The 20,416-nt window shown below is 51.0% G+C and overlaps 1 protein-coding gene across 1 annotated transcript; it reads right to left on the bottom strand.

Moving 5' to 3' along the window:
- Positions 1-1,228: 1,228 nt before the first annotated feature.
- On the bottom strand, positions 1,229-9,056 carry LOC141963882 (uncharacterized). The gene is made up of 3 exons (XM_074913594.1): positions 8,906-9,056; positions 5,902-6,037; positions 1,229-5,059 (listed from the first exon to the last, which is right to left on the bottom strand). Exons 1-3 carry the CDS (start codon positions 8,970-8,972, stop codon positions 3,874-3,876), a joined length of 1,389 nt encoding a protein of 462 aa, XP_074769695.1. The 5' UTR covers positions 8,973-9,056; the 3' UTR covers positions 1,229-3,873.
- Positions 9,057-20,416: the final 11,360 nt, after the last annotated feature.

Below are 20,416 nucleotides of genomic sequence, written 5' to 3'. Positions count from 1 at the left end.
TGTGAGGTTGGAAACCAAAGATGTAGGTCAGGAAGGGGCACACCATGACCATTGGGCCCCCATCTCCTGTGGGTTGGGGGGAAACCTCGAGGTAGAAGCATGTCTTGCACACGAGGTGCAGAAGTCACACCTTGGCCCACCTCAGCATGACAGACTTGGCATTAGCTATCACCTGGGCCAAATTCTACACCTGAGGCAGCCCATGAACCTCCAGGAGGAGCACAGGAAGGTGCACGGTTGGACAATCTTTGCACAAGGTCTTTCCCTGCACCGTCAGACATAGAGAAGCCAGGGAGCAGCAGCAAAGCCAGAAAGTGTGTGCCACCAGCCAGCCAAGGGACTGGGTGTCCAAAAGCTCCCTCAGTGCTCCGGAGCTGCAGCCCCGAATGGCCCCAGCCCCGAATGGCCCCACGCCAGCACCTGCATGTCGGAAATGATTCATCACTGTCCGGGCTGACTTGTTTACACAGCCTCCCCCTCCGTTGCCCACCCTCTCCCCATAACAGCGAGGAGAAAAAAAAGTGTTTTTCTTTCCACATAACTTCTTATACCCCAAATGACCTTTCTAGCCTGATGATTAATCTGGAGAAAATTTTCACAGACTTCACCATCTTCCCAGCATGCCAGTGGTGCTGGAGTATGGGGCAAGGTGGCTGCACAGCACGGGGCTGGGACACGGCCAGGATGAGGGCTCCTGGATGCAGGGGAGATGCTCGTTCCTCACCCTCTTGTTCTTTTCAGCTCCCCACTCCAGGCAAGTCCCTGGGCACTGACTCTCGTATTGCATTGCCTTTCCCACCTCCCCTCTCCAACACTAGAGAGGAGCACACAAGGGCAGCCCAAGCCCTAGATGGGGTGGTAGAGGTCCTAGCTCAGCCCTTGGCTGCTTGCCCCCTCACAGAACAGACTTGGAGCATAACATTTGTTTTCTGTGAGTTGTTGTTTGGTTGTAAACCCAGCTGATTTCTCAGTATTGTCTTAGGAGGATAGGAAATGTGACTGCCCGTGAGAAAATATATTCCCGGCAAATTTTTGGCACGACCAAAGCCCTTAAACAGTCAAAAGGTGGAGCAATAGCCCAGCCACACCAGCTGCACCAGTTTTGCTATCAGCGATGCTGGGATTCCCCCCATGGTGCTTAATCACACGCATTCATCTCTGTACCTCTGCAGGGACCAGGCTTGGTCACCCAGCCCTGGAATGAATCCCCTGAGGACAAGAATTTTTAACATAAGGACTTTAATACTCTAAGAAAAGGTACAGAACATATATCATATGCACACACTCATATATACTCGATACACGAATGAATCAGTGACTTGGAACACTTGCTGCACTCTACAGCAAATGACATTTAAGCCCCAGGAGCTGGAGACACCCATAGGCTCTGTCCTTCTGCACCAGCATTCACCTCCCAGACTGCCCATTGCACAGCATAAAGCAAGGGGGAACAGCGGGGTCCCCCCTGCCCTGGGTTTTAGCTGTCCCCCATGAGGGCTGCCAGAGCCCCACCTGCTAACAGCCTGGGAACAGGAGAGGGGAGCAAGGCGAGCACAAGGACAGGGTCAGGCTGGAAGAGCAGCTCCTCCTGATGAGTGTCAGTGTGACCATCACAGCTGGAAGATGGTGGGAGCTGGCCATGGAGCTGAAACCAGTGTCCTTACAAATAGCGCGGTGGGACTCAAAGTGGTCAGATTTGCCTGGTGCACATTCATCTCCCCAGCATTACTCCAAGCCAAGGGCTTCACCCATAGCCAGACAAGTGTCCACTCCATTTCCCCTGTAATGCCTGTAGAGCAACCCAGCTCCCACGGATATGCACAAGCCATCCAAGACCAGCAAGAAAATAGACTAGGCACAGTGGTTTCCAGTGTTCCCAGGAAAGTCTCGACTCCACAGTGCTTCAGTAGAGACAAGAACAAGACATTACATACATTCAAATGGCTACAAAAGTTTACTACAAAAATAACTTTTCTAGTGTTTCAAATAAAACAATGCCACAGTACGCTGCCTCATGAACTGCGAGGTCATGAACCCCAGCCATGAACAAGTGGGGCAGATGGGGAGGTGGCACTTACCACCCCCAGTTTACACTCCCAGTAAGTCAACCCCAGACAGAGTTACACAGCTGGTCTGCACAGGAGTGCTGCTGTACAAGAAGGGGTTTCACCCTAAATTCCTAATTACAATTAATCTGATGGCATTCTGTACTTGCAAAACCTGAGAAGAACCCCTGGCTCCCCTCTCTCAAGTCAACAAAAAGGAGGAAAGATGGCCGAAAACAAACACCATCACAGTCCATCCTCTCCACCTCCAGGGCTGGATGGATGCCCTGAAGGTGTGATCTGATGGATCTAATAGGCCGCCTTCCTCTAGCTCTGCTTTACAGCTGGCCAATCATTTTTGCTTTCGTTATCTTGCTTATGATGTGGTTTTTCTCTCTTTTTTCTACATGCATATTTTTACTCTGGGATCTGATCCACTGAGGTTATTTAGAGAAGGATCCGACCCTTGACATGTATCTCTATCTACAAAGCATCATATAGTGAAGTGCATCATTTGCTGCATGCCCCAGCAAAATTCATACTGGAGGCAATGTTCAGTAAGGGCTTTCAGGAATTGGCCACAGATAAAAGATAAAGTTTACATACAGCAGTGTCTAGATGTGTAAAAATAAAAACCAGTTTGGGTTAAAAAAAAAAGCGCCTGGTACTTCTATGGTGCTTTAACAGCCTGGTGATCAGTGCTATACAACAAAAGAAAAGCTAAAATGCGGCTGAGGTGTAGGACCGTGAACAGGGATTTTGTGCTTTTTCGTGGATCAACAAATGTGCTTATTTCTAGAGAGAATATGGAATCAGAAGGATGTTATGTCTGCTGTGGTGGAGTGATTCCTGTATGACTAAACCCAGCACTGCATTTAACTCCTCCAAGAGAGTATCTCCTCGGTTTTGTGCGTGTAGAGAACAGCAAAACCCCTCCAATTTGTCACAGGAAAAGCAAAACTGTAGGGTGACATCTTGATTTCTCCCATTTGCAAAGGCTCATCCAGATTATCCTGTTCTGGTGTTGGATGCAGCCAGACACGGGGTGCATCAGCTGGCAGAAGGGTTTTATTGTGTTCGATTTGCCAAGAACCAGGTCTCAGACTAAATCTGCTAGAAGTACCCATAGCTGTTGGAGAGCAAGTTGGCCTAATTTCAAGGAGGTTGTGGGTTGCCATCTCCTCTGAACATGAGATCAGTAGCACTGACCTTCAGTCCCCCAATCAGACATAGTTTTTGTCATCTCTGTCTGAAAAGCCAGACTATGCCTTGTGTCTCCAGCAAGAGTAAGTGGGGTACTCAATCAGCCCAAGGAGAGCCAGCACCCAGCTGACCACCAGCATTGCTCTTGGTCTGACAGACCAGCAACCTGAAATGCAAAGAATGAAGCAGCAGAGTTTAAGTGCAAATTGTGTGGTTTTGGTGTTAAGATTGCTCAAGGTGGCTGAGCCCAAGTCCAGCATCATGGGTGAGTGGGCGGCTTCTCAGCTGGGCCATGATGAAGCACAGAAAAATTCCCAAGAGCAGTTTGGAAATTCACTTCCGCCCACCACCTGGCAAAGAGCCACCAAGCAGATCCAGAACAGCGATAGCCTTTGTACGTAACAGTGCAGGAAGAAAAAAGCATCTCATTGATTTCCAAAATGCCGTCATTGGTCAATGACAAATTAGATATATTTTTGAACATTCTGCTCTTCAAAAAAATCAGTTTTCTTGGTCTTTTTATTTCCTGCCTTGCTTCCTACTGGTCACCAGTTTAGCATAAACTTAGCTTTCCTGCAGCGACACACATATAGTTTAGGCCAAAAATGTCCATTCTATAAAGCATTCAGATTACTTCCGTTAGATAGACATTGTTTTGGTGTCCCTTCTTCTGGTAGAGCAAGCCCTCTACCATTTCTCTTGACATTTCTTCCGGTTTGACTCCAAATTTTAAATATAGCCATGCAGCAGTAACACTGCAAGCCATCAGACCACCTACCACAGAAACTGGGATGACAAAGTGTGTTGTTGATCTTGACATGCTGGGAAGAGGCAGATCGTTTGGTCCTTCCGTAGTCATCTGCACTCTGGCTTGGCCTGAGAATGCCTGACTAGAAAAAATTAATGTATCTGAAGACTCTTGCTTTCCTACAGGCGATGAATAATCAGATGTTCTAGTACCAAAAGCATCTGCAAAGGAACTGACCAACTTGTTGGTATGGACAAAAGGACCTTTGTCTATGGCGGTTGTGGAGTTTAGCGCAGAAACTGAAGTAGTCGCTGGTGGAACTGGTGTGGATGGGGCTGTGGTGATCCCTGTGCTGTCTGGGATGGAGGGGAGATCTGAACTAAAACTGCTAGAAGCAGTGTCTGGTGCTTTGGCTCTTGCGCTTGTAGGGTCTAGGGATTCATTTATAGAAAGTACAGGATGGTCTGATCCTTTAGTAATGGCCATGGGGTCTGAATTTGATCTAGAAGTCGTGTCTTGAACATCAACCATAGCATTTGCAGTATGTCCTGCAGGTTCTGTAGATCCTACGGTGCTGTCAAAGCCACGCGCAAGAGCCGTGGGATATGGGGTGGGCTGGCTGGAATCTATGCCTGCTGAAAAAGTTGCTGAAGGTGCAGGAGATTTTGAGGAATCTCTGTTTGCTTCTGGAGTGACTTCAGAGTGGGCAGCAACTTCCCATGTCATGGGAGACACTCCTGCAGGGACCTGGGTGGTGTCCTGCATGGCTGGTGAGGACTTGCTGGACACCTCCATCCTGGCAGAAGGAACATGTATTCTCTCCAAAACTGTTGTGCCAGTTCCTTGGAAGAAATTAGTTGGAGCAGTGGCTTGAGATGGAGCTGTTACTGTAAGACCAACGTGTTTCTGAAAAACAGCAGGCTCTTCTGGTGCCACTGCTGAGGTGGCATCATGTGGAAGTGGGGAGGCTGCAGCCTTCTTCTGGTCCAGTTTCTCTATAATCTTATTCACCCACTCTGCCTCTGGATCTGCACAAATCTCCCTGGACTTCAGAGTAATAAATCTAAAAATAAAAAGGGATCACTTACTGGATGAAGAAAACACTGCTTTAGATGATCAGTGTAAAGGGGAAGGCGTGCAGACAGCATCACTGACTCTCTCAAGCCCATAGTAAACACCACCAGGCTGGATGGATTATTTGTTTTGGGAAGGGCAGGTGCTTCTGAGATCTGATTTAGTGAGGAGCAGCTGAATGTGACTCATGAGTGAAGGGGTTTCCCCTAAGAGGTTTTCTCATTTGAAAACATTGCCCTACTGTTTGGACACAGTGTTTTCCTCCAGTGTGCAGAGCAGGAAGCTCTGCAGGCACCCCCTGCCCGGGGCAAGCACACATGAAGCTGAAACCCTCTGATTTCCCGAGATGAGACTTTCCAAGGTCAGCCCAGCAGGTTCACTTGGAGCAACCTCCTGGGCTGCAACAAAGTGGTCTTGGTGCCTCATCATTAGGGTAGTTGAAACAATTATCCTGAGGAAAAAACTTAGCTTGTCTCATCTCCAGACAAGCTCACAAGTCTGAATCTGTCTCCAGAGAAAAAACCTGCTTTCACAGAAACATACAAGCTCTTGCCTTGCTTCCACTGCCCCATTCTGCTAACAAGTCAGTCCATCAGTCCCTTTCCCCATCTTTTGCTGCTGTCTCACTCTGTGCATGAGCCCCTGATCTCTCTTGGAGGCTGTTGGTCTTTAAACAAGGAAAAAACCCCACCCACCCTTCAAGTAAATAAATACCAGCGTTTGCTCTGTTTGCAGACTGCTCCTTGCTCCAAAGCATTTGCGAACAGGCCAAAGCTTCAAGGTTGTTGGAGGGAGCCCGGCAAGGGAGGCAGGCAGCGGGGCAGTGCTTACATGACAGCTTGTTTGCGGCAGCTGGGTTCCGTCCTGCGGTAGCTCCTTACCAGCTTCTCTACTAGCTCCACCCTCTGAGATGCAAAACCAAAACGGTTGCACTCTGTTGAACACTTGAGAGGTGCTTTGGGTTGCCCTGAAATAAAGTTTTCAACATATTAAACACTGGCGTTTTATTAGCTACTATAGAAAATGGCAGTTTCTTTTTTGCCTTCTCTGGAGCGGAGTCCAAATCTTGCCATGGAAGTTTCCAATCCCTCAGTAAGATCAAGACCTATGAGCTCAAGCTCAAATGAGATGAAGACATATCCTGTCAGGGTCAGGATTGTTTGTACCACCCACGTAAGATAAGATGGTGATAAGATACCCAGAAGACCGCAAAAAAAAGCACTGTGAAAATTGCAGGGCTCATGGGGCACTGTTGCAGCTTGCCTTATAGGATGTTCAAGTGCTGGCTGGAGGTCCTTTGTGCAAGCACCTGGACCTGCAGGTCCTCTCCCCTTTGGGTCACAAGAAGACTTCTTCTCAGCACAGTTCCCAAAAGACCTGCTGCAACCATCACCAAAAGGCTCTTGGTGCAGGGGGCAGGATGCTTGTCCTCTCCTTATCTGGATTAGTCCTACCTCTTCCTCCTGTGGGAAGGCGAGCATCCTGCCTCTCTGTTTGCTGGTCTGCAGTCCCCAAATGCCACTAGAACTCAGAGGAAGGGTGCAGAAAAAGAACCTTTTGGAGAATAACACATTGCTCCAGTAGATACCTCAGCAGCCCAACTTCACGGCACAGTTTCTCACCAAACATCTATTTTCCACCTCCACTGGAAAACACGGGTTTCATTTTGCAACGTGCAAAAATAAAACCCTGCCTGACCCCTTCAAGGTGCAAAGCCAGTTACAGCACTGTGGGCCCATCATTCCTGCAGCCTCCAACAACAGGCGTTCGCCAAGTGAGAGGAGGTTGTGCAACACAGCCTGGCAATTTGTTTCTGACAATCAAAGGGGCAAGACTTAGAAAAACAAGCCATGATTTATCTGAGGCCCCCTGTGAGGAAAGCAGATCGAATCTGGCTTAGATCAAGCAGCCTCTACAAAACATTGTCTCAGATTCCCAAATGAATTTTGAGAATTTGATGCAGTTCAGTTGGGAATGATCCAGCCACTGGCTGCAGAAGCACCTTCTTTTGATCAAGTTTCTGGGAACACCCATGGTTGCAGAGAAATCCCAAGCAAACACTCCTGTGGCCCCTCTACAGAAGCACATTTTAACCTTTAGGTCTTTGTAACGTCAAAGCGAAGCTCTTTGTTCACACAGGAATGTCTTCTGTGGCACTTTTTAAGGTCAAGAATACCTGCTCAAGGGCGACCTACTTTCCAATTAACTATCATTAGCCAAGGGACATACTGCTGGTGTCCTCCACTTTCAGCAGCACTGTTCCACAAAACAGGCCCAGCAACAAGAGGGCCATATCCGTCCTTGTGGACAGTCGGGGAGGTGTGTGGCAGGGAGTGCTCAGGTACTGCTCCCAAAGGTCCTTCTCATAACTGTTAACTGATTTTCCAGTTATTGGCACCAATGCAAATGGTCTGCAATTAGCTGAACTACTGGTGGTTTTTTCCCAGTGTGGAGGAGTTTGGAAAGCCCCTTCCAAGGAGAGAGCAGTGTCACAGGGAGCATGAAGCCAGCCCTGGTGGTTCCCCTCCTCCTGGGGCACACAACCCCGCTCCTCCAAGCTGCATCTGAGCCTTTGCAAAAGGGACCTCAGGAACACGTGGGATCTGAGAGTTTATCCACCCAGGATCACTGCTCCTCGGAGGCACTGCCCTTGGGAGCCATTGGCACCTGCTTTTCAGCCTCTCCAGGGAGCACCACCAGCCTTTCTTGCTGCAGACCCAGCCTGATTTCATCACTTTAGAGGAGATGGATGCTTGGCCACAGGCAAGCAGAGCTAGGCAGCGTGTTCCCAGGACAGGGTAAGGTGCCCAGCACTCCCACTGCTCACATTACTCAAGCCAGCCCTGGAGAACCTGCCCAGCAGTGTGAGGAGAACTCCATCCCCAGCTGCCCTTCTTGCTGTCCTCACTTCTCCTGTCTGGTGGCAGCACGGCACAGGTCTTGAGGGCTCTTTGTCCCTCTCCCTTCCCATGGTAGGAATAGATCATCCCTTTGTCCTGGGCGAAGTCCAGCTTTCCCTGTGCTGCCAAGAAGCTGACTGCCAGCCTGGCAACACACCCTTCTTAATGGCTGCCTTGGGCAGCAATCACTGATCTGTGCTACAGGCACCTCAAACCGAGACCAGCCCAGGTAGAGGTGCGCTCACCTCCTCCTGGTCCCCAGCCCTGCTCAGCACCACACTGGAGAACGCAGAGATCTTTATCCAGTAAACAGGAGAGTGTTTCCCACCTGTGCACACACACATGTTCATGCTGCACACATGCGGCACAGGCACTGGAGCTGCAGCTGACAGCACGCCCTGGACTCAGAATCCCAGAATCATTCAGGTTGTAAAAGACCCTTGGGATCATCAAGACCAACCATCAGCCCAACTCTACAAAGTTCTCCCCTCACAGCGATGGGAACACTAACATCCTCAGGATAGGGACCCTGTCCAGACAGACATCTACCCTTGGACAGGCTGCCTCCTGCCCCCATGGCATGTCCCTAGGGGACATGAAAAAAGAGGAAAAGAAGTGCATTACGCTTCTTTTCTAATATGGATCATCAGAAAGTCTCTCCAACACTCTCTCCGCCTACCCTCCAGAGTGACAAAAGCTATTACGGGGCTGCTTGGACTTCCCTGCTGCCAGGATTGCTGCCGTAGGCTCCCACCACCCCTTCCCAAACCCAGCCTGAGCATGCTACGAGACCTCCCATAGCCCACACAGGTCCCTTGATGATGTCCATAGCCTGATCCAGTGCCACCTTCCCCTCATGCACACTTCACCAGCCCCTGTGAACCTGGCTGCTCCCCCGGGGAGCCCAGGGGATGGCAAGCAGAGCTGTGGCTCACCTCCAGCCAGGGTTGCCAGGCACAAGACCGTCAGCACAAACAGCACCCGGAAAGAAACAGCATTCATGTTCCCGTGGTCGGCTGCAGGAGGGGCAGTATTTCCCCCCTCCTGACTGCTTATTGTATCCTCCGGAGCAACACAACTGCTGCAGCTCATTCCAGGATTATGAAGCCTGGAGACGGTTTTCAGCTGTTTATTCAGCTCCCCTACACGTCTCAGGGTGACGACAGGAGGCGGAGGAAAGAGTGGGACTGGGGAGGGAATGACGCCTGCTCCTGGAATTCCCCAGCTGCACTTACATCATCCTTTCTTGATGCACACAGAGCAGCTCCAGCTTCCCTGGCAACTTCAGGCAGGAACTTTCAGGAGTCAGCTCTCCTCCTCTCCCACTGATGTGTCTCTTGGCCAAACAGCCTGCACTAAGGCACTACTGTCCTTAGGCTCACAGAGCTCTCCCCACCTCTGACTCACAGCTCCCAGATGCACATTAAGCTCATTATTTACCCCAAATGCAAAAGTAATTATTTCCTTCCTTTTTGGCAGCCATCTTATAATAGCCACATTAGCCTCTTTTGGCCTAATGACCAGTCAGGATGACAAATTCATCAGCTAGACTGGTGAGCTCGTGCCAGGCTGCATCACCAAAGTGAGGGGTGATCAGGGACCCAGTGGCCTCCCCAAGCAGGTCCCTGTTCCCTGGGCATGCTGTCTGCTTGTTACTACAGCCCTGCCTTTCAATATACGGCAGGGTCTCTGCCATCGGGGTCTTGGTGGTACTGAGAGCAGGAGTATGAGACCCCCAGATCTGCAAGCACCCAGACTGGCTGGGGCCTTCCCAGCACCAGCTCGAAGCCAGGTCTGAAGGAGATGTACCAACACAGTGGTCACATCCTGCAACTTTACTTTCTGTTTTATCTCAGATACCACTGGAATTTTGCCCTGCCAACTGCCTCCACTGAAGGATGAAGATAAGATCAAGACAAAAAAATGAGAGACAGCCCCTGGAATCTTTTTTCCTCTGTTTCCTCAGGGCTGGTGGAAACCTGGCTTCTCCATGCTGTGGGAAATTCCAACACTGCCAGTTAGGATTTGATTCCTAAAGAGTGAAAACCCCTAGATTTCCACATGATACATTTTAAAAACATTGGGTGAAATTCCCAGGCTGTAACTTCAGCCTTTTTTTATATTTAATAGAAGTAAAAGCCATTTCAAGGAAATAAAATAAAAATTAATAGTCTGTTGGATCCAGACAGAACAAAACATGCTGCATTTGTTGGGATGTTTTCTGGCCCCTTCCCCAAATGGTGTTTTCTCAGGTTGGGCAGAGCCTTACAGGAAACTTTTATTGCAGGAACTGCCATTGCCCAAGGCTGTCGGGTACCTTGGCTGCTGGAGGCAATGGCACAGACCAGAGGTGCTCACATCTCACCTGAAGAAACTTCTGCTTCTTCTGCAAAAAGTTTACTGCCAGTTACGGATAAAAGATTGAGGAAAGGATCCAGCATGCACATAAAGTGGGGTGGTGAGGGCTCTGTTTGCCAAAGGCACGACTTGCCGCAGGCATTGTTGTTTCAAGGCACAAACAGCTCTTTGGCAGAGTAACACAGCTGCTTTTCCTGCGCAGGTGGGGCCGGTGGTGTTTTACCTGGCAGGTGACTCCTCCAGGACACCCTCAGAGTCCTCCCTTTGCTCCCAGTGAGCTCGGCAGCTGGATTTGGAGGCAGCGTCTGCACAAGAAGGTCCCGCGGCAGGAGGTAGACGGCAGCTGCAGCCGCAGCGCAGCTCCGTGGGACACAGCGAGCCTTCAAGTGCCAGTAGCCGTGTGGGTCTAAGCCCCCAGCAAGCCCTATGTAGTTCCCACCAAAAGCAAGACATGGAGGCACAGCAACTAGCTCTGATGGGAGTGGGCAGCTCCAATAAGAAGTGACAAACCTGGGTTTCAGCTGGCAGAAAACTATCTACACCACCTCCCTGCCCCATTGCACATCTGCTCCTCCAGCACACCAGTGCAGCCACTTGCTGCTCTTCTTTTAGGTCTTGCAGCACTGAAAAAAAAAACAAAGTCAGAGGACCTGCCACAGCCCAGTAGACCTTTTTGCTGTAACTAGAGATAAACCATAGGCATTGTATTGATCTGACACTGAAGGATCTCAGGACTTCCCTGGACTCATCTTGGCTTCAGCTGATTTTAGCTTCTTTGGTTACAACAGAAATTGTCGAGGCAACTGTTGTTGTCTTAATTTGATTTAGTTTTCCTTTAGTTTCTAGGAATAGCAAGCAGTTATGCAGCATGGGTCTGGGCCTGTAGATTAAATTGTGATGTGGATGAGGACAGGCACAAGAGGACACTGGCAATCCCAGTCCATAAACACAAATCACAGCACCCAAGCAATGGAGTATGCAACCCTCTAAATCTGGGACGACCATATCGCAAGGAAACAAAGAGCAGAAAAAACGAGTAACTGGGAACCAGAGAACACAGACTGTGCTAAGAAAATGCATGAAAATGAAACCAAGCAGACCAATGCTGAGGAGAAAGCAAGCTCACCATGAACATCCAGTAGAGGCCACAGGCTGGGGCAGCTCACCACAGCCCTTCCCCATTCTTCCTTAGGAGGACTGGAAGGAAACTTCTTGAGGTTACCCTTAGCACCCAAAGGCTGTCTGAAGTGGTGGTACAGCACCAAAGAAAAGCAGTAGATACTAGGAAGAGGGTTGTTTTTTTCCCCCCATGTAACTTGAACTGTAGTATGAATGAGGAAGGGCCTTGGGCTGATCTGAAACCGGACAAGGAAAACCATGCGCAAACATAGGTGTGTGTGCCTGCTGCCGAGTGTGGGCAGAGGGACCACGCACAGGGGCTGGCACTGTCACTCTGGGCCACCGAACACAGCGCCAGGTTTGATCCTCAACACTCACAGGACTCGATGGCTCATGCCTGACACTTCAGTGTCAAAGCTGGCTCTGGGCTCTCCAACTTCTGTTGCTGCTCTGCTCTAAGTACAGTTTCATACCAGGATGGACATCCTGCTACTTAAACACTGGCTCTGCTGTGGAGAAAGGGAGAACAAGGTCTGGTATGGATTGGATGTTGGTGATGGCTCCAGGTGTGCTCAGAAGCCTGATCTGATGCCACACCCCTAACCTTTGGTTGCTCACGGGTAACCATTAGCCAGGAGCTTGGTCTGTTGCTCCAAAACACAGATACCATGGGCCAAAGGGCCAGATTCTGTCTTTGCCATGAGAGATATAAAAGCAGCTCCAACATTTCACACCCATGAGCTTTGCCAGGGCTGTGCACAGGCAGGTGCTCGAGCTGTGCACAAGGTCACAGTCCTCACACGTGAAGGGAACATATGACTAATGCTGGGGGAAGAAGTAATTCAAAAAGTAATTGTCCATGCAAAAGCATTATGCAAAACAACATGCAAAGACAACAAGGGCTGATACCTAAATAAACAGGAAATGTCACCAGAACATGGCTGGTCTCCTTCGGGGGATTTCCACAGTAATTTGTGTCCCTTGCGTCCTCATGCATGAAGGATTATGCATTGTTTGTTGTGGTAGGTTTGTCTTCCTGGAGATCAGGTGCTGACTGAAGAAAAAGGAAAAGTCAGTGAGACCTAGGAGGCTGTATGTGCCCTGGAAGAGATGCCAGAGGTGATCAGATGAGAGTGCTGATGATTTCCACTGCATGGTCTGTTCGGGAGCTCCCAAGACCTCAGGAGTTGGTCCTCCTGGAGCAGGGAAGCCCAGCACCCCTGGTAGCAGGTATCAACAGCATCCTTTGCTGTCCACAATGTTGTCCATGATCTCTGTCCCAGAGGCTTGCTGGAAAGAAGCAGCAGGAACACTTAGCTTTTGGGAAGACTCATCCCATCTTGACACTGCAAAGGAGGCAGGCTGACCCAAGACTCCAGCTCTGACATATGATGAGATTCCCTTTCCCCTGCTAATGCTCCCAGCTCCTTGCACTACACCCACCTCCCCTCAGCGGGGTTGGCAGCTCAGCCACAGTTCTGATACAATTCCCCTTCCTGCAGCCCAAGAGCATTAGACTCAAGGAAGCAAAAGCACCACCACTGCAGCAGAGCTTCCACACCCACCAGAACTGGGCTCCTCCAGTTTCCATGGAGGAGTACACACGCAGGTAAGGTCTGTGAACCAGGACAGGGGGGCTGGTGGTGCCTGTACTGCAGATGAGGCCAGTGCATGCAGCTGGTCCCCAACATGTGGGACCAGGTTCCCAGACTTCAATCTGGAGAAACTCCAATGGCCTTTCCAATGACATGGCCCTGGGTGGTATGGCCCAGAGCAGTCCAGAACTGACCTAACAACCTCCTCTCTCCTGGCCAAGGCAACCAGTGCCAGACTCAGGAGATAGGAGATGGTTCCTTAGAGCCAAATGTAGCCTCCCACTTTGGAAATGCTCTCAGCCTGTGCTTAACGTACAGCTCTTGAGCTGTTACTGTAATAAGGGAGAGAATTAAATGACAGGGGATCCAGAAAATCTGTTTGGCACTACACGACTTTGAATTTTCTCACATTAAAGCAAAAGGCAGGAAATGAGGAGCAGATGTCTGGGGCTGTCTGCAGCCAGCATCTCCACTGGAGGTGGAATGACTCCTGTCTGGGCAGTATTGACCAGTGCAGGGCTTGTGTTTTTAAGAAACTGCTTTACTTAGAAAATGTTTTCAAAAATAGCAGAGAACATGACACAGGCTTTCACTTCTCTGAACACAATGGCTTCCTCCTTCCTTGTGAATAGGAACAAATTTGGGCTCCGGCACACAGTGCAAAACGCTGATGCTCTAATTTTTATACAGTGAGGCAGTCCACAGCTACCAGTGACCATCCCAAGCCAGTTAGGCTGCAGGACGTGACTCTTTCTCCTGGTAGCATCACACCTGAGCTGCAGACTGGTGGCTGATCCCAGAGGGGCATTACATGGAAAGGTGCATACCTGCAGCAGGAGTCAGTGCCTCTCCTCGGCAGCCAGAACCGAGGACAACTCATTCTGTGACTGTCCCATGGAGTCTGCCACAGGCTGCTGCAATAAAAATTTAAATCGGTTGAAAATATTGCATGCAAAGAAACAAACACAATGCTCTTTAGTCCACAACACGGTTAAGCTCTTCTTAAACAGAGAAGAGTCACTTGTCCCCCACAGAGCAAGGCAGCCACCGGGCGCAAGCTCTTCCCTAGGACAGGGGATGGAGGAGGCTCTTCTGGGGAGATGTGGCTGGATGGCACAGATAAAATCAAGGCAGCTGTTGAGATGAGGGGAAGGAGCGTGCTGGGACCCTGCCAGAATCGGCTTGCCTGAGCACATCAGGCCCCTGGATCCTGTGAAGTCCCTACGGAACTGGAAAGACGTCCTGATGTGGCAATCTTTCTGCATCGCTGCAGGCCCCCAAGGCAAGATTTCCATGGAGGTGCCAGATGATCCCTGAAAGGGCTGTCTCTCACCACTGCACTGCAGGGAAGAGAGGGGAGAGCGGCAGCAGGGCTGGTCAGGATGGGCATGACAGAAACCTCAGTGCGCTGCGGGAGACCACAGTTGCCACAGGAGCTGGTGCCAGGCTTTCCCTTGGTGTAGAGTGGCTGTGCTGTGCCTCACCCCAGGGTGGTTGAGGGGCATCTCCCCTTCTTTGCTTCCTGGAAAAGGGTCCTACCAGGGCCACTGTGAGAACAGGCAGAAGGTGGGGAGCAGCAAAGTGCCATGGCTCTGCTATTTCACCTCTGCCAGAGCCCAGGGACAGTCTAGTGCCTGCTGCCCTGGCTGCAGGGCAGGATAAGGCATGTGACTCTTCACAGCAGCCCCAGTTGCTGCAACATCCCTCTCTCCTGAAGCAGCAGGAGCAGAAAGTTCGTGTGCCAGCAACCCCCCTGTCTTGGGGGAGTCCTTCCTCTGGCGGGAATGGCCAGGTCCTGGCCACAGCCCTGTGCTCAGGGACTCAGGAGATCCCACGTGCTGCAGGCTCAGCCCTTCAACCCTATCCCACAGCATGCATGGACCAGCACAATCATCACCTCTCCACACCCCCACTTCTCATTTCTCCATCCAACATGTTTGCACATGAATCCTGCCAGTCACCAAGAAAGAAGCTTACCAGAAGCAGCTCTGTTTATTGCCTTCTCAGAAAGGCTCACCTCTTCCTGTCTCCTCAGGGCAGGAGAAGGATGTGTGCCTTCCAACAGTTTCTGTGGGATGAGTTTAACATGAGCTTATCGTTAAGCCGTGATGGTGGGTGAAGGAGAGATCCAGAAAACCCCTCTCCAGCGGCGCCGATGAGGCTGACCCCTCTCCATCAGAGCTGGTGGCACCTGCGGGCCAGCCCCAGAGGGCAAGAGTGCCATGTGCAGTGCTGAGACCTGTTGGACATGGCTGTGCTGGGGCCAGTAGCACCACCTGGTCTGAGCTGAGCCCTCCCATCCCACAAACTTTCAAATCCCAGCCAGCCTCCTAGAGAAATGGGACATCACAGCCCTCCAGACCAGAGCTGTCATACGAGCAGCTTATTATGCCAAGCCTCAGCCACAGGCACGTGTCAAACTCCCTGACTGCCCAGGGACACATGAGCAGCAGCAAACAGCCTCAGGAACCTGCAAGGCTTCCAACAACAGCAAGCCTTTACCTGAACTAGCACAATAAACTCAAGGGCTGAGCAGGGAAACAAACCCAGACACACATTTCTTTGCTCAAGCTCTTAACCCTTTTCAAGCTTTGCTGGCTCAGCTGAGGGACCAGGGAGTCACCAGAGCCCTTCCCTCTGCCACCCCAGCTTTTCTGTACCCCATGTTGCAGGAACAGGGTATCTCCCGCTTTTGCCCAGAGCCTCCACAATCCCTCTGGATTTCAGCTATAACTCCACTAGCGACTTGCTCCTTCACCAGCTTGATCCCAGGGAAACATGCTTTTGCCTTACCCAAACTTTTTTTCTGGGAGTATCACACCTGCCCCAGTATCTGGTGCAAGGGCTCCTTGGACTCCTAATTAGCTGTACTGGCTGTGGGGTGTATTTTTTAGGGTCACTGCAGCTGTCTCACCCCCTAAAAGAGCAGCAGGCTACAGGTGCTGGCTATTAGCATTTCAGTGTTGGCTTGGGATAGTTAAAAAAAACGGTTGCTGGAGGTAAGGATAAGGGAGATCCCTGCCCTGGGTCATGATTCCTTGGATCAACCTGAAGAGGCATGGGTAGAACTGAAGAAAGCAGAAATGAGGCCTGTCTGGGATTCAGGATGCTGTCTGGTGAACAAATACCCCCCAGGACAGACCCAATCTCAGACCAGGGCTTGGGATGGAAGACGGTCCTGGTCACACCTATGTGCCCAGCTGAAACAAACTGCCTGCTGCAGCACCTGGTGGGCTGGTGCCCCTTCTCCCTGAGCCAGACCACAGTCCAGACACCTCCCTGGGGGTGTCTCCCACATCCAGCCTCACCACCAGAGCACTGCAGGTTCTACCTCTTTGTGCCAGCAGTGTGGCAGCAGGACCCCCCCCGAGGACCCCCAGAGCTGTGACAGAGGGGATGGCGGAGCACTGGTAAGTGCTTGAGCCAAGGCTCTGTCTGGGAGGGGCGCAGGGCAGTGGTGCAGCCGGCCCCCGCGAGCCCCTCAGCCACCACCGACAGGCATCCGCTGAGAGGAAGGACCCCCCTCGGCAAGGAATGCGCCGCTTCCCCTGGACACCCACCGGATGGCTGATAAAGAGCAAACCCACCCCGAGTGCCCCCAGCTCCTGGCCTGCCACCAAGGCCCCTAGCCAGCCCAAAGGTGACAGGAGCCGCAAGGCTTTTCGTGCCCTTTGAAAGGGTCCCGCTTGCCCCAAGGACCCCACACCAGGGCTGCCCCCGGGGAAGGCTCCTGTGGAGTTTCCTGAGGTGGATGGGCCTCTGTGCCATGCTGCAGCAGACAATGCCATCGTGCGGTGGTTATTACTTCCTTGGCTGAAGCATCCACGCTAAAAATTGCTGTTTCTGCCCTGGAGCTAATTAGCAAAGGCCGATGCCCTGCTAAGGTGGTTCTGTACCACGAGGAGATCTCCCAGCTGGGTGCTGGTAACTTGGAGCTGGTGTGGATGGATCCGGGCTCCCTTCGGGGCCTGGACACCTCCATAGGCTGAGCTTCTCCCACGGGGAGGAGAGGGACCTTCTGGGACAAGCCCAGCCCGTGGAGGTGCCAGGCTCCTGTGGATCCCATGCAGGAGCTGGACCCACACACCGAGGGGAAACGTGGAGGAGATGATTGTGGAGGAGATGATTTCAGCGCTGCTGTGTCATTTCCTGCTCTTTGAGGTGCAGCATGTGAATGCAGATAAACATCTCTGCTCTGAGGCCGTCCAGACTTTCACCACAGGACAATGGGCTGAGCAAAATGTTCAAAAAATAGCTTTCACTGCTGGCTGTTTATGTCTGTCTGGATGTGGTGTTTTGTTGTTTTTTTTTTTCCCTTTCCATCCCCATTCACTTCTCTCTCATCTGGCTGCTCTCCCAGCTTGCTTTTGTAGTGACAGCTCATGCAGAGACAGCCAAGAACAGCTCCTCTGAGCCATACCTATGGGCAGGCAGGGTAGGAGGCTGCAGGAAGGCTCAGTACGTATCTTCCTTCTAATTGCCAGCTGAAGTATTTCAAGAAAAAGCTATTTCTGAGGAAGGCTTAAATCAAGCCCTGGGGAGCACATGCCCAGCGGTCAGACCCGGGCCTTGGGTCACCCTCCAGGGCTCAGCAGTGGCTGAGGGGGTTTCAGCTGCAGCTGCTCTCGGTGGGACGTGCAACCTTGCAACACCTTCCTGTCCCAGCACGCTCCGGTCCCGTGCACCAGATGTCCTGGCATGTTCTTCAGTCCCCAGGCAGGCCTCACTTCTCCTGAATATGTAATACCACGTTTTGTATAAAACCAATATTAAATATACTCCTGAAAAGCAGGAGGAGCTGCCAAGAGGTGCCGAGAGGTTTTTCTGTAGACAAATCCAAGCGTTAACCTCTTTGCAACTGACCCTCCTAGTGAAGAGACATCCTCCATCACACTCTCTGAGGGACAGTGATGGCTATTTCTGGTCCCTTTTTAAATATATAAATAAGCGGGTATCCAGTGTGAATGGTTCCAGTGTTTCCTCTCCTCACGCTTCCTGAGGCACTACGATGGCGGCCCCGCCTGGGATGCTGACTCACACTTCCCACTATTGTGTGGTCTGGGCCCTGGCCCATGCTAGTTCCCCTCTGGCCCCCAACTCTTGTCACTAGACAGGGCCGGGGCCAGTGCCCTTTCCCACCCCAACAGGACTTCCCCGGGGTGTTTCTGTTGAGAGGTAGAAGTGGACATAGTGATTCGTGGAAAAGACTCTACAACTTGAATAGAGTTACACAGCAGGTAAGTTTACTCCGGCACCGGGGTGCAAGGGGATTTCTCCACAAAGCTTGCACCCCAACAGCACATTTTACCAAAAACTTGCAGAGTGTGGATATCCATATTCACTGGATTACATAACACACCTATCCATATGCATGAGTGAGGCTGGGTTAGCTCTAGAGGCTGGTGTCAGCAGTTGATGTTCTCTTTGCACCGGCCCATTGCCTCCTGGGGGGCGTCTCTGGGGCCTTTGGGAGGAAGGCTCGTAGTCTTTCTCACCTTGTTTTTTCCTGGAGCACGCTCAGATTCCTTTGGCCAATTTCTTGAATAACAAGAGTGTTTTTCAGCCAGTTTACTCCTTCTATCTTATCTAGGAGAACCAACAGAACTTCTACCATCCCTGTGTGGCTATCTTTACGCATTACCAAGACTCCAACTAGTTAGAGCACACCTGTTCGCCAAGGACAAAACCATAATATTTTGCTGAACATTGTAGTTCTTGGTAGATTTTCACAGTGAACTGCTTTGTTTTATGAACACAGTAGTCCTTGGTAAAATTCCACAGAACAGTCTGGGCAAGTAGGATTCTTAGCAATATTTAAAAATACTATAAGTAATACTATAACTTGCTATAAGTAAGTAAATAAGTTTCTAAGCAGTTTTCTGTAAGTAAATAAGTCTCAAAACCAGTAATCATTTCTCTGTATCAGTGGCAGGTGAGCTCACCCTCCTGATTTAGCCGCTGCGCTGTTTCCCTTGGGCACAGCCGTGGTGGTGGTGTCTGAGAAGCGGATTCATCGCCGGTCTGCAGTAGGTCAATAATCACACACTCAGGAGAGACACTGAGACATTGCTTATTTATTTTAGGGTTGTGCAAGCCTAGGTGCTTGGTGGTTTCCCACAAATCAAGCCACACCAGCGGGATTTTTTGCACTGTATTTATACACAAAGCTTGCAGAGATTGTTGTTCTCCAAGTTCATCCTCTCTTTGATTATTTGTTTAATATTCCTTAGGGAATGCAATAAATGTAAGCAAATGTAAAGCTCCTATTTCTGTGTCTTTTGAGAATATCCAGAGTTGTGAGGCTCTAAACTCCTTGTCCTCATTATTGCTGCTATGTCTTGTTACAGTGGTTTTGAGACCACTGCTTGGGGAGCAAGGACTGGAGTCCAGCTGGGTGAGGTGCGCGCACCTCCCATACCCTGAGCTTCTCTCCAGTGCCTTGAGATGGTTTGTTTAAGGCAAAGGTGCGAGAAGTGGTTTTATTGCCATGTCACAGATGTGTGGATGGACGGGACATGAGGAAAAAATTGTTCCCAGACAGAGTGGTCAGAGAGTGGAGTAGGCTGCCCAGGGAGGGGGTGGAGTCCCCATCCCTGGGTGTGTTTAAGGGCCGTTTGGGTGAGCTGTGGGGGATGTGGGGTAGGGGAGAACTTTGTAGAGTCGGGCTGAGGGTTGGACGCGATGATCCCGAGGGGCTTTTCCAACCTGAATGATTCTGGGATTCTATAACACCAAGAGAAAGTCATGACAATCAGAAGAAACTCTTCCAGCGTGGGCCCTGGGCTGGCAGCCTGTGAACCTTGCAGTGGGTGAGCTGTTTAAGGACTTCGCTAAGACAGCAGAGGAAACAAACCACCTCCTGTGTCTGAGCACTACAAGCCCCTTTTTACATTTAATATGTAAATTACAACAGTTAATTTACAATTACAATACAATTATAATACCGCTGACTATACTTCTGCTGTGCATGCTCAGGTGTGGGGTCTGCACCTGGGCAAGGGCTGTTTTGAGCACTAGGCGTGATTTTTAGTATTAGACCGAGGGTGGTTCAGCGGCGAACCCACAGACCGTGGGTCTGCTTGCCACGCTGGCGCTGCACCCTCTTCGGGCTCTAAACGGCCCTTGGCTACCAGCTTGTCCTGCTGGCTCGGGTGGCCTTCGGCTTTGACAAAGAGCATCTTTCTCCACCTAAGCATGATGTTGCTGCACTGCTCTAACAGTTCGACCCCAGGAGCGGCTTCTCTCGCGCGGGGCCCGTGAGCCGGCGGGGCAGTGCGGCGGGTTTATGCCTCCGCGCAGCCCTTTGCCCGCCGAGGCGCGGAGCGGGGCGCGGGCGCAGCCCGTAGCGCGGGGCGCGCAGAGCCGCGCAGCGCT

The sequence above is a fragment of the Athene noctua genome, chromosome 9 (genome assembly GCF_965140245.1).
Source record: "Athene noctua chromosome 9, bAthNoc1.hap1.1, whole genome shotgun sequence".
NCBI classification, from domain to species: Eukaryota; Metazoa; Chordata; class Aves; order Strigiformes; family Strigidae; genus Athene; species Athene noctua.
Note: the sequence above shows the minus strand (reverse complement) of the source record. Positions and strands in the feature narration are given on the sequence as shown.